At 45.1% G+C, this 13,079-nt stretch overlaps 1 protein-coding gene across 5 annotated transcripts in view; it reads right to left on the bottom strand.

Annotated features, from left to right (window-relative positions):
- MKLN1 (muskelin 1) overlaps window positions 1–13,079 on the bottom strand; it is a 158,495-nt gene that overhangs the window by 26,420 nt on the left and 118,996 nt on the right. For all 5 annotated transcript variants that reach the window (XM_033957577.1, XM_033957578.1, XM_033957579.1 and 2 more), the window contains 2 exons: window positions 4,818–4,965; window positions 1,626–1,740 (listed from right to left, as the gene is read on the bottom strand). In XM_033957577.1, coding sequence (XP_033813468.1) covers window positions 1,626–1,740; window positions 4,818–4,965 — 263 coding nt within the window. The remainder of the gene's footprint in view (window positions 1–1,625; window positions 1,741–4,817; window positions 4,966–13,079) is intronic.

The raw sequence follows: 13,079 nt of genomic DNA, 5'->3' as shown, positions 1-13,079 counted from the left end.
AGAATGGGTAAGAGTTAATCGATTTTTCACTCTTTCAAGAGTACAAAAGCCAGAGGACACTATGAAATTACAGTAAACTCAGTTATTCGGAACCCATGGGGATTGGAAGATGCTGGATAACTCTAGTTTCAGGTTGCTTGAGAGTTACTATAAAAATTGTTTTGTCTCCCTCCAGACCTTCCCTTTCTCATCTGAGTCACTCTCTTCCCCTCTCTAGCATCCCCCACTCCCACTTGCAGGTCCAGCATCTGTTCCTTCCTTTTCACCCTCCTTTGTGGTCTGGGTCAATTTCTCCCCCACCCCACCCTCCCCTCAGTTATGGGTCCAGCATCCATGTGCCTTCCTCCCCCTCCACACACACAAACTTCTGTCCATCTCCCCCCCCCCCCTGGGTCTGCCCTCACTCCCCTCTGTGCAGGTTTGGCTGCCAATGGACTCCCTCACTTACCTGCGGCTCTCCCGAAGCAGCAGCCGGTCAGCAGAGGCAGCACTGTGAACAGGCTACTTGTGGCTAGCTCCAACATGGCCTTTCCTCTACTGTGTTGGAAATGACGTGACAGAGGAAAGGCCCTGCCAGGGCTGGTCGCGAGAACCCTGTTTACAGTGTTGCCTCTGCTGACTAGCTGGGGCGGGTGGGGGGGGAGAGAGAAAGAGGGGGGTTGTCAGGCTGCCACTGCTACTTTTGGGGGGGGGGCGTGTCTGGTCAGACCCAGCTGCCGCTGCTGCTTTGGGGGCTGGAGGGGGATTGTCTGATTAGGACTGGCTGCTTTGGGGCTGGAGGAGAGGGGGGGGGGGTTGTTGAGTCAGAACCAGATGCTGCTGCTTTTGGGGGCTGGAGGGAGGACAATCTTTTTGGGGGGCCGGTTGGGTGAGAGTGCCAATTGGTTGAGTACCAGTTAATAGGGACTTTACTGGTACATAGAAATCAAATAGGGGGATATATATATTATTTTTAACTGAAAGAATAGTTACGCTCTGGAATTTGTTGCCAGATGATATGGTTACAACAGTTAGCTTAGCTGGGTTTAAGAAAGGTTTGGTTAAGTTTTTGAAGAAAAAGTCCATAGTCTGCTATTGAGACAGATATGGAGGAAGCTACTGCTTGCTCTGGATTGGTAGAATGGAATGTTGCTATTTGGGTTTCTGCCAGGTATTGTGGCCTGGACTGGCCACTATTGGAACCAGGAAACTGGGCTAGATGGACCCAGTATGGTTGTTCTCATATTCTTTAAATGATCCATTTTTAACAAAATAAAGGTAGAGGGATAAAACAGAGTTATATAATGTACAGTATTTAAAACTTCAAGCTCTTTTCTCTTATTCTAGGCCTTCAACATCCTGTGAACTCAGATAATCTATCAGAGTTGCTGGAGACTGTGCACAATACCTGATCAAATCCAGTCTATGTTCAGCTTGTTTGCCATGTGATCATTTCCAAATTGCATCAATTAATGTAAAAGTCATTCTGTTCGTCTTAGTTATTTATATAGCATTTCACCCTAAATGACAGTGTAACTTGAATAATCAAATACTTATTTAATTTCTCAACTGGCAGAGTTTCAGCCTGTTTATTGAACTGGTGCTGTCTCTTCAAACATTTTACTTCTGTTAAAATTCAGAAATACCTTGTGTAATTCATCATAAACCAGTTGGTGTGCAAATCTGGGACAGGGCTCTTCTTCTTGAAGGCTTTTACCAGAATTATCTTTTACTGCCTGATCATTCTTATAGACACAAGACCTGTAACACAGAGGAAGGTCAACATATCGTTAGCATAGGAGGAGCAGTTCTCAGCCTTGCATTCTGGGCACAAGAAGCCAGTCAGGTTTTCAAGATATCCATAATGAATATTCATGAGATAAATGTGCATTTACTACCTCCACAATATACAAATCTAACATATGCATATTCATTGCGGAATCCCGAAAACCTGAATGTCTAGGTGACCCCTGCGGATTGGGTTGACAACCACTGGATTAGACACACACAGACCATGCAATGGAAAAGGTGAAAATGACAAGAGATCTCAGTATCACAAATCACACCAACGCAAACATGAGTATCATTGTGTTATCACAAGGAACTGGAACTTTTGAGATTTAGTCTACAACAAACAGGGCAGTTTACTTGAATTTTACTGCTAAAGCAGCAAAACAGAAATCCATTATACAAGGAAAGGATTAAGGAAGAAACATGTTTCGGAGGCAATACAATGGAGTGGGGCCACTGGGATTATGGCCCAACCAATATATTGCGCATCACAGCAGCTAGAGAGCCCGTGTGCAAGTCCAGATATTCATTTGTTGGCCCCCTCCAACCAAGTGTTCCCTTTCCTTTGGCTTGATTTGACATAGCTTTCAGTGTAAGGAAAAAGCAAAAAAACAAAAAACCTGTATACCAAAATTGTGATAAATTACATTCAGATAAGAACATAAAAATTGCCGGTGGGTCAGACCAGTGGTCCATTGTGCCCAACGGTCTGCTCCCGCAGCGGCCCTTAGGTCAAAGACCAGCGCCCTGAGTCTAGACTTACTTGTATATGTTCTGTTCCAGTAGGAACTTATCCAACCTTTTCTTGAATCCCTGAAGGGTGCTTTCCCCTATAACAGATTCCAGAAGAGTGTTCCAGATTTCTACCACTCTGGGTGAAGAAGAACTTTCTTACGTTTGTACGGAATCTCTCCCCTTTAGTGCCCTTTTGTTCTCTCTACCTTGGAGAGGGTGAACAACCTGTCTTTATCTGCTAAGTCTATTCCCTTCAGTATTTTGAATGTTTCTATCATGTCCCCTCTCAGTTTCCTCTTTTCAAGGGAGAAGAGGCCCAGTTTCTCTAATCTCTCACTGTATGGCAACTCCTCCAGCCCCTTAACCATTTTAGTCGCTCTTCTCTGGACCCTTTCGAGTAGTACAATTTCCTTCATGTATGGCAACCAGTGCTGGATGCAGTATTCCAGGTGGGGGCGTACCATGGCCCGGTACAGTGGCATGATAACCTTCTTCGATCTGTTCGTGATCCCCTTCTTAATCATTCCTAGCATTCTAGGAATTTTCGCCACCGCCGCGCATTGCGTAGATGGCTTCATTAACTTGTCGACCATTACTCCCAAGTCTCTTTCCTGGGGGTCTCTCCAAGTACTGCACCGGACATCCTGTATTCATGTATAAGATTTTTGTTACCAACATGCATCACCTTATACTTATCCACGTTAAACCTCATTTGTCATGTCGCAGCCCATTTCGCGAGCGTTTTTATGTAACGTTGCAGGTCTTCGCAATCCTTCTGCATCTTCACTACTATGAATAACTTTGTATCGTCTGCAAATTTAATCACTCGTCATACCAATTTCCAGGTCATTTATAAATATGTTGAAGAGCACGGGTCCAAGCACCGAACCCTGCAACACTCCACTTGTGACATTTTTCCAGTCCAAGTATTGTCCATTTACCCCCACTCTGTTTCCTATCCGCCAACCAGTTTTTAATCCACGTGAGTATTTCCCCCTCGATTCCATGGCTCGCAATTTTTCGAAGTAGTCATTCATGCAGGACCTTGTCGGACGCCCTCTGCCTGTTTACTCCATCGAAGAAGTGCAGCAAGTTCGTCTTCTTTTTCAAGGGTCCCACGACAACAAGAGGGCATCCGTTGAAAATCAGGGGCGGGAAACTACGAGGTGACACCAGGAAATTCTTTTTCACTGAAAGAGTGGTTGATCGCTGGAATAGTCTTCCACTACAGGTGACTGAGGCCAGCAGCGTGCCTGATTTTAAGGCCAAATGGGATCGGCACATGGGATCTATTCACAGGGCAAAGGTAGGGGAGGGACATTAAGGTGGGCAGACTAGATGGGCCGTGGGCCCTTATCTGCCGTCTATTTCTATGTTTCTATGTTTCTAAGCAAGATCGTCCTTAGCTGAACCCGTGCTGGCTGGTCCTCATCAGATTGTGTCCGTCTAGGTGGTCAATGATGTGGTCCTTTATCAGCATCTCTATATTATTTCCCAGATCTCCCCTCGAACCTATCTTGAAGATCGGCATTAACATTCACCACTTTCAGTCTTCTGGAGTCCTTCCTGATTTGATCAACAGTTTGGATATTAGTTGGAGCAGTTCAGCTATAGCCCCTTTCAATTCCTTGATTACCCTCGGATGGATGCCATCCAATCCTGGGGATTTTTTCATTTTTAAGCCTATCAATCTGCCTGCATACCTCTTCTAGACTGACCATCAACTCTGTCAGTTTCCCGTCTTTGTTTCCTGCGTATAGGCTGTCAGCTTCCAGTATGCTGTGTATATCCTCTTCGGTAAATACAGACGCAAAAAATGTGTTCAGTTTGTCGGTGATGGCTTTGTCCTCCTTTAGCACTCCCTTTATTCCATGGTCATCCAACGGCCCCACCGCTTCCTTCTTGGGTCATTTCCCCTTAATATATCGAAAGAACGGCTTGAAGTTTTTTGCCTCCTTGGCTATTTTTTCCTCGTACATATAGAATCTAATACCTAAGAGTTAAAGAAATTGCTTTTGGAAACTGAATGATCCAAGCACTCAATACCTTCCCAAGAGTATGTCAGATGGATTGAACAATCATGGGTCTTGAATACAGCAATTAAAACAATTTCCCTCCCTCCACAATATCCAACCTCAGACAACCGGAAAGTGGCGAACAAACTAGGGACCTTCAACCTAGTGTTCAGCATTTGCCACCTAAGCTACTGTACTAGCTGGAAGATTTATTTTCTCTATAAATCTTAAATATATAATTAACTCTAATGGCACATGATTTCTTTTTACGAATAATGATATCCTGCTAATACTTACCAACTGTTTCTCACTATGTCATAAATCCAGAAGGAATTCCTGACATTCTCCTCCCGCTTTTCTTTGTCCTTACTCAGGCCAGACAAGACATGAATCTCATTCAGTTCTGGATCGATGGTAGCTCTCTGGGTGAAACCTGTCATGGGGACTTTTGAAGAGATAGATAAATTAACATATATGGTAATAATCTGACATAAGCTCAAACAGGAGGCCTGAGTCAGGATCCTGCTCTTCAAAGAGTGCTGAAGATATTGTACTTGCTCCTGAAGAGAGGAATAATAATAATAATAATAATAATAACAGTTTATATACCGCAATACCGTTAAGTTCTATGCGGTTTACAGAAGATTAGTGGAATAAGCCAGCTACTTCTCTAATACTCTTATAGCTTAACAGATTGGTCTGAATTAATACGAATATTCTATTTTCATTTCTATAATACTACTAAATATATGCAGCAATAATGCAGATAACTATATTTCATTAATTTACAAATAAAACTAATTTCAAGCAGTGTGGAATAGCAGCTTTAAAAAGTAGCTTTATTTATTCATAATGTACTGGTTCATTCCACAAACTTTTCTTGAGCATTTCTAGTCACAAAGATTTTATTACCGGGTCAGTAAATCAATTGCAAATTCTAAGATTTATTTTTTCTCACTAGTACTAATGTTGTAGGTCAAGGTTTGTAGGTATGTGTCTATTGGGAAATCTTGTTCTATGCATTTCCATAAAGACTGGTTGATAAAACCTAAAAGCAATTTTTAAATCTCCTAACCTTTTTTCTGAAATTAATTCCTCCACTTTCAAAAGTACCCTAGGTGGGTGTCAGGAAGGGACATGCCATGCCTTTTATTGTTATAAATCAAGCAGTATATCATTGAAGTTATTTAATGTAATTTGTTTTCTTAGAATGTTGACTTTTCAAAAAACCTCTAGAGCAGTGGTTCCCAACTCTGTCCTGGAGGACCACCAGGCCAGTCGGGTTTTCAGGATATTCCTAATGGATATGCATGAGAGAGATCTGCATATAATGGAGGTGCTAGGAATGCAAATCTGCTCCATGCATATTCATTAGGGCTATCCTGAAAACCCAACTGGCCTGGTGGTCCTCCAGGACAGGGTTGGGAACCACTGCTCTAGAGGACCTACTCCTACTCTGCCTCAGCTAACAGGGACCCCCAAACATGAGCTGAAAAACTGCATATTTTCACTGCCACGTTGTTGAACCCATCAAGTAGCAGGCTTCATCATCTGTTGCAATCAGGGCCATCTCAAGACTTTCTCATATATACTTTTACAATGATTTGGAATGGGATTCCAGATTTTCCATAAATCTATGAAAATGCTGTTATTTCAACAGTTCTTAGAAAATTGTTATAAGGAAATAATCTTCTCTCTAGGATGTCGGATGAGGGTCTTCATTAATAAGTTATTTTCTCTCTAATCTAACTACTTTCACTCTGATTTATCGATTTATATGTGAACTCTTTTTGGGGAGATGACACAGTATATAAATCCAAGATTCAGATTAGATGAGTATACTAGACCATCTTGAGTAATGATCCTCCAATTCTCATTGCTCAAAACACCATCTCAAGCAAATACCTCCCACCTGTGCAGAGAGAGGCCCAAGGGGTCAAGATGCAGAGGAGCATTATATGCTTGCTCCACTTATTTGGAGGTTCACAGCTCAGTCAAAGTTCCCTCACTCAAGCTAATACTAAGTTCAACAGACATCTCCCTAATCAGCTTCCTCATGCCCTGTACCCACAATGTAATCATCTTGTACATGAACAGTAGTCTAGCTTGTCAGAATCATACTACACGGCTTAGCCCTCACTAGGACTACACATCAATGGAACAACTTTTGCCCAATTAGATAAAATGATTACTTCATCAGTCCATATTTGAGGCTTTAAATCTTTACCCACACACCCACCACAGGCTCCATAAACAAATGATAACTGATCATGTTTAAACAAAACAAACACAGAAAGACGTTGACAGTAGCATTTTCAACATTTTCTTTAAATTCATCCTACCAGGATAAAGTCGTAAAATCCCAAGAAGATGCATTTTACATGCATATTCTATTATAGATGCATGAGAAAGCACAGTTACTTACCGTAACAGGTGTTATCCAGGGACAGCAGGCAGATATTCTTGACTGATGGGTGACGGCACCGACGGAGCCCCGGTACGGACAATTTTAGAGTGATCTCACTCTAAGAACTTTTAGAAAGTTCTAGCTCGGCCGCACCGCGCACGCGCGAGTGCCTTCCCGCCCGACAGAGGCGCGCGGTCCCTCAGTTAGTATAAGCCAGCTAAGAAGCCAACCCGGGGAGGTGGGTGGGACGCAAGAATATCTGCCTGCTGTCCCTGGATAACACCTGTTACGGTAAGTAACTGTGCTTTATCCCAGGACAAGCAGGCAGCTATTCTTGACTGATGGGTGACCTCCAAGCTAACAAAAAGAGGGATGGAGGGAAGGTTGGCCATTAGGAAAACAAATTTTGCAAAACAGATTGGCCGAAGTGACCATCCCTTCTGGAGAATGTATCCAGACAATAATGAGATGTAAAAGTGTGAACTGAGGACCAAGTAGCAGCCTTGCAGATTTCCTCAATAGGAGTGGAACGGAGGAAAGCTACAGATGCTGCCATTGCTCTGACTTTATGGGCTGTGACAGAACCTTCCAGTGTCAGTCCGGTCTGAGCATAACAGAAAGAAATGCACGCTGCAAGCCAATTAGACAACGTACGTTTAGAAACAGGACGTCCCAATTTATTCGGATCAAAGGACAGAAAGAGTTGGGGAACTGATCTGTGGGGTTTCGTACGCTCCAGATAGTAAGCAAGAGCCCTTTTACAATCCAAAGTATGCAGAGCTTGTTCCCCAGAATGAGAATGAGGTTTTGGAAAGAAAACAGGTAAAACAATGGATTGGTTGAGATGAAATTCAGAAACAACCTTGGGGAGAAACTTTGGATGTGTACGCAGAACCACCTTGTCATGGTGAAAAACCGTAAAAGGTGGATCTGCAACCAGTGCATGAAGCTCACTGACCCTCCTGGCAGAGGTAATGGCAATAAGAAAAAGTACCTTCCAAGTGAGAAATTTGAAAGGAGAGGTAGCTAAAGGTTCAAATGGAGGTTTCATTAAAGCGGAAAGAACCACATTGAGATCCCAGATAACCGGAGGGGCTTTAAGAGGTGGTTTCACATTGAAAAGCCCACGCATGAACCTGGATACCAGGGGATGAGCTGAAAGAAGTTTTCCATGGACTGGCTCATGAAAAGCTGCAATGGCACTGAGGTGGACCCTGATGGAAGAGGACTTCAGGCCAGAATCAGACAAAGAAAGAAGATAATCCAACAACGTCTCCACCGCTAGGGAAGTGGGATCAAGATGATGAAGAAGACACCAGGAAGAAAACCTCGTCCACTTTTGATGGTAACATTGTAGAGTGGCTGGTTTCCTGGAGGCATCCAGAATGGAACGAACGGGCTGAGACAAAAGAGTATCAGTCGAGTTCAGCCCGAGAGATACCAAGCCATCAGGTGTAGAGACTGGAGGTTGGGATGCAGAAGGGTTCCCTGCTGTTGCGTAAGCAGAGAAGGAAACAGAGGAAGAAGAAAAGGTTCCCTGGAACTGAGTTGAAGTAGAAGGGAGAACCAATGTTGCCTGGGCCACCTCGGAGCAATCAGAATCATGGTGGCTCGTTCCCTCTTGAGCTTGAACAAGGTTCTCAACATGAGAGGTAGAGGAGGGAAGGCGTACAGGAACAGATTCGACCAGTCGAGGAGAAAAGCATCTGCTGTGAGACGGTGTGGAGAGTAAAGTCTTGAGCAGAAACGGGGCAGCTGGTGATTGTGAGGAGCTGCAAAGAGGTCTATCTGAGGAGTGCCCCATTGAGTGAAGATAGACTGTAGAGTTACAGGGTCGAGTGTCCACTCGTGAGGCTGGAGAATTCTGCTGAGTTTGTCCGCTAATGAATTCTGTTTCCCCTGAATGTAAATAGCTTTCAGGAAGAGATGATGGTCTATGGCCCAATTCCAGATCTTCTGGGCTTCCTGGCATAAAAGGCGAGAGCCTGTCCCACCCTGTTTGTTGATGTAGTACATCGCAACCTGATTGTCTGTGCACAACAGAAGGACCTGAGGAAAGAGAAGGTGTTGAAAGGCCTTGAGGGCGTAAAACATCGCTCTGAGTTCCAGGAAATTGATTTGATGCTTCTTTTCCTGGGCTGACCAAAGACCCTGAGTCTGGAACTCGTTCAAGTGAGCTCCCCATGCGTACAGAGAGGCGTCGGTGGTGATGACTAGTTGATGAGGAGGCTGATGGAACAGAAGACCTCTGGATAGATTTGAGGATACCAACCACCATTGCAGAGACTGACGAAGAGATGATGTCACAGATATGTGTCGTGAGCAAGAGTCCGACGCTTGGGACCACTGGGTCGCAAGGGTCCATTGAGGAGTGCGCAGGTGAAGACGGGCATGAGGTGTGACATGAACTGTGGATGCCATGTGTCCCAAGAGCACCATCATTTGTCTTGCTGAGATGGACGGCAGAGGAAGTACCTGGTGACATAGAGACTGAAGGGTCTGAAGCCGATTGGATGGCAGGAAAGCTCTCATGAGGAGTGTATCTAGGATCGCTCCAATGAATTGAAGTCTCTGAGTGGGAATGATATGAGATTTGGGTAGATTGATCTCGAATCCCAGAAGTTGCAGAAACTGGATGGTTTGGTTGGTGGCCAGAAGGACCGCTTGGGCAGAAGTGTCTTTGATCAACCAATCGTCCAGGTAAGGAAATACCTGCAGGTGGTGAGAGCGCAGAAAAGCCGCCACCACAATGAGACATTTGGTGAATACCCTTGGAGATGAGGCAAGACCGAAGGGGAGCACCTTGTACTGGTAATGACAATGATTGATCATGAATCGGAGATATGGTCTTGAGGTTACATTGATCGGTATGTGAGTGTAAGCCTCTTTGAGATCGAGGGAGCATAGCCAGTCGTTTTGATTTAGAAGGGGATAAAGTATGGCTAAAGAAAGCATCTTGAATTTTTCTTTTACTAGATGAATGTTGAGATCGCGAAGGTCCAGGATGGGTCTGAGATCTCCTGTCTTTTTGGGAACTAGAAAGTAACGGGAGTAGAATCCCTGCCCCTTTTGATCTAGAGGAACTTCCTCTATAGCGTTCAGAAGGAGGAGGGATTGGACCTCCTGAATAAGGAGGGCTGATTGAGGACTGTTCAAAGCAGACTCTTTTGGCAGGCTTTGAGGTGGGAGAGTCTGAAAGTTGAGAGAGTAGCCGTGGCGGATGATGTTGAGGACCCATTGGTCCGAAGTGATTACTTCCCACCGGCTGAAGAACAGAGAAAGTCGACCTCCTATTGGTTGAGGCAGGAGAACAGGAACATGGATACTGGCTATACTGCGGAGAATGAAGTCAAAAGGGCTGTGACTTCTGCTGAGGAGGTTGTTTCGCAGGTTGCTGCTGTTGCTGCTGTCGGGGAGGCTGACGTTGCTGTTGCCTCTGACGTCGAGGTTGTTGAGCAGTGGTAGGCAATGGACGGGCTGTGAAACGGCGTTGATAAGCCGATTGCTGCCTGTATGGTCTTGGTGGAGGAGGCTTCTTTTTATTCTTGAGCAGGGTATCCCAGCGCGTCTCATGAGCCGAGAGCTTTTGGGTGGTAGAGTCCATGGAATCCCCAAAGAGCTCATCCCCTAGGCATGGGGCGTTGGCTAACCGATCTTGATGGTTAACATCAAGCTCGGATACCCGAAGCCAGGCCAAACGGCGCATAGCCACCGACATAGCTGTCGCTCTGGATGTAAGTTCAAAGGTGTCATATATGGACCTAACCATAAACTTACGAAGTTGGAATAGAGACGACAAGCAGGAGTGAAAAGATGGATGTTTTCTTGAAGGAAGATACTTCTCGAAGGAAGCCATGGTGGTAAGGAGATGCTTTAAATAAAAAGAAAAATGAAAAGCATAATTACTAGCTCTATTTGCTAACATAGCGTTTTGGTAGAGCCTCTTACCGAATTTATCCATGGCCCTTCCTTCTCTGCCAGGAGGAACAGATGCATATACACTGGCTCCTGAAGTCTTTTTAAGGGTGGATTCGACAAATAAGGATTCGTGTGGAAGTTGAGGCTTGTCGAACCCAGGAATGGGAATTACCTTGTATAGAGAATCCAGTTTACGTGGGGCCCCTGGAACAGTTAAAGGAGTCTCTAAATTTTTATAGAAAGTTTCCCTCAAGATGTCATGAAGGGGAAGCTTCAAAAATTCCTTTGGAGGCTGATCAAAATCAAGGGCATCCAAAAAAGCTTTAGACTTTTTGGATTCAGCCTCCAAAGGAATGGACAAAGACTCACACATCTCTTTCAAGAAATTGGAGAAAGAGGAAGTGGTCTGTTTGGAGGATGGGTCAGGGAGAGCCGAATCCTCCTCCTCTGAGGAACATTCTCCTTCAGAAAGAAAGGGTTCCTCTGAGTCCCCCCACAGATCAGGGTCTCTGACATGGGAAGAATGGTCCCGAGACTCAGGTGTCGATGTTTGCATGTGTCGGGTTTTGCGTACCGACTTACCCGACCTCATCGATACCGAGTCAGGCGATGTTATCGGTCGCACCGGTGCCGAAGTCTGTACCGATTGATGGTGAGCTGTCGGCTCCGGTGCAAGGACTGGCATCGATACCGATGAAGTTAGGTGAAGCGGTACCGAGACAGTAGAAGCAGGTAAGACAGGTTCGACAACCGGTACCGACACGGGTTGATGTACAACCGGTACCGATGGCTCGGTGCGGACTGGCACCGGAAGGTTCGGTGTCATTATAGCAGGAAGGAGTCGTTCTAATTGCTCCTTAAGCTGCACATGAAGGATGGCCGTAATGCGGTCATCGAGGGATGGCACCGGTACCGCTTTTTTCTTCTGCGGTACCTGCGGTGCCGCTCTACGCCCCGGAGATGAGGAGCCCGATGTCGAGGGACTCACCTCAATAGGGGCGGAGCGCTTCCGCTGGCGTCTAACCGGCGGCAGGACTGGGCTCACTGCACTCGAGGCCGGAAGACGTTCCAGCGGGGAAGGCTTCTTAGCCGGCTTACCTGACTGTTGGGATGCCGGTGTGGAATCACGCGGCGTCGAAGACGAGGGTGCCGACTGAAGCGGTGCCGAAGCCGGAGTCGAAGGAACGGGGTCGGACATCTCGGCACCGAATAACAAACGCTGTTGAATTAAGCGATTTTTTAAAGTTCTTTTCTTTAAAGTAGCACAGCGGGTGCAAGAAGAGGCCTGATGCTCAGGACCCAAACACTGCAAGCACCAGTTGTGTGGGTCCGTGAGAGATATAGGCCTAGCACACCGCTGGCACTTTTTAAAACCCGGTTGAGGGGGCATGAAAGGGAAAACGGCTTCCGCCAAATCGAAGGCCGAGGCTTCGATGGTGGCAGAAGGCCCCGCCGGGGAAAAACCGAAATTGAAGAAAAAAATGTAAGATTGTTTTTGTTTTTTTTTTTTTTTTTTTCAAAATAAAAGAAAGGTTAAAGAAATCAAACGTTTACGCGAGCGGGAAGGCAAGTTAAGAAAAAATTTCAACAGCCGTTGAAAACGCGTCTTCTTAGCTCCGCGGAAACTAAGAAACTGAGGGACCGCGCGCCTCTGTCGGGCGGGAAGGCACTCGCGCGTGCGCGGTGCGGCCGAGCTAGAACTTTCTAAAAGTTCTTAGAGTGAGATCACTCTAAAATTGTCCGTACCGGGGCTCCGTCGGTGCCGTCACCCATCAGTCAAGAATAGCTGCCTGCTTGTCCTGGGATAAAACCAGTTATAAAGTTAGCACCTCGGTGTATAACTTTTTGTGTTACTATATTTTTATTGAAATCAAAAATAAATTTTAATGCACATAGCAAATTATCAAATGATAGAAAAAAACCCCAAGAAGTTACAATTACAGCATTAGGAACAAATAATGATGTGCAATTTTCCAAAGTCTATTTTACTTTTCACTACAACAACTTCATATTTGTACAAATATACTATAGGTCAGTGTTTCCCAAGTCACTCTTGGAATACTCCCTTGCCAATCAGGTTTTCAGGATATCCCTAATGAATAGGTATGAAGTTGATTTGCATACACTGCCTCCATTATATGTATATCTCTTTCATGCATATTAATTGTGGATATCCTGAAAACCTGATTGGCAAAGGGGTATTTCAGGATGAACGTAACACTATCATCTAGTGA

Source organism: Geotrypetes seraphini, chromosome 9 (genome assembly GCF_902459505.1).
Source record: "Geotrypetes seraphini chromosome 9, aGeoSer1.1, whole genome shotgun sequence".
Taxonomy (NCBI): Eukaryota; Metazoa; Chordata; class Amphibia; order Gymnophiona; family Dermophiidae; genus Geotrypetes; species Geotrypetes seraphini.
Note: the sequence above shows the minus strand (reverse complement) of the source record. Positions and strands in the feature narration are given on the sequence as shown.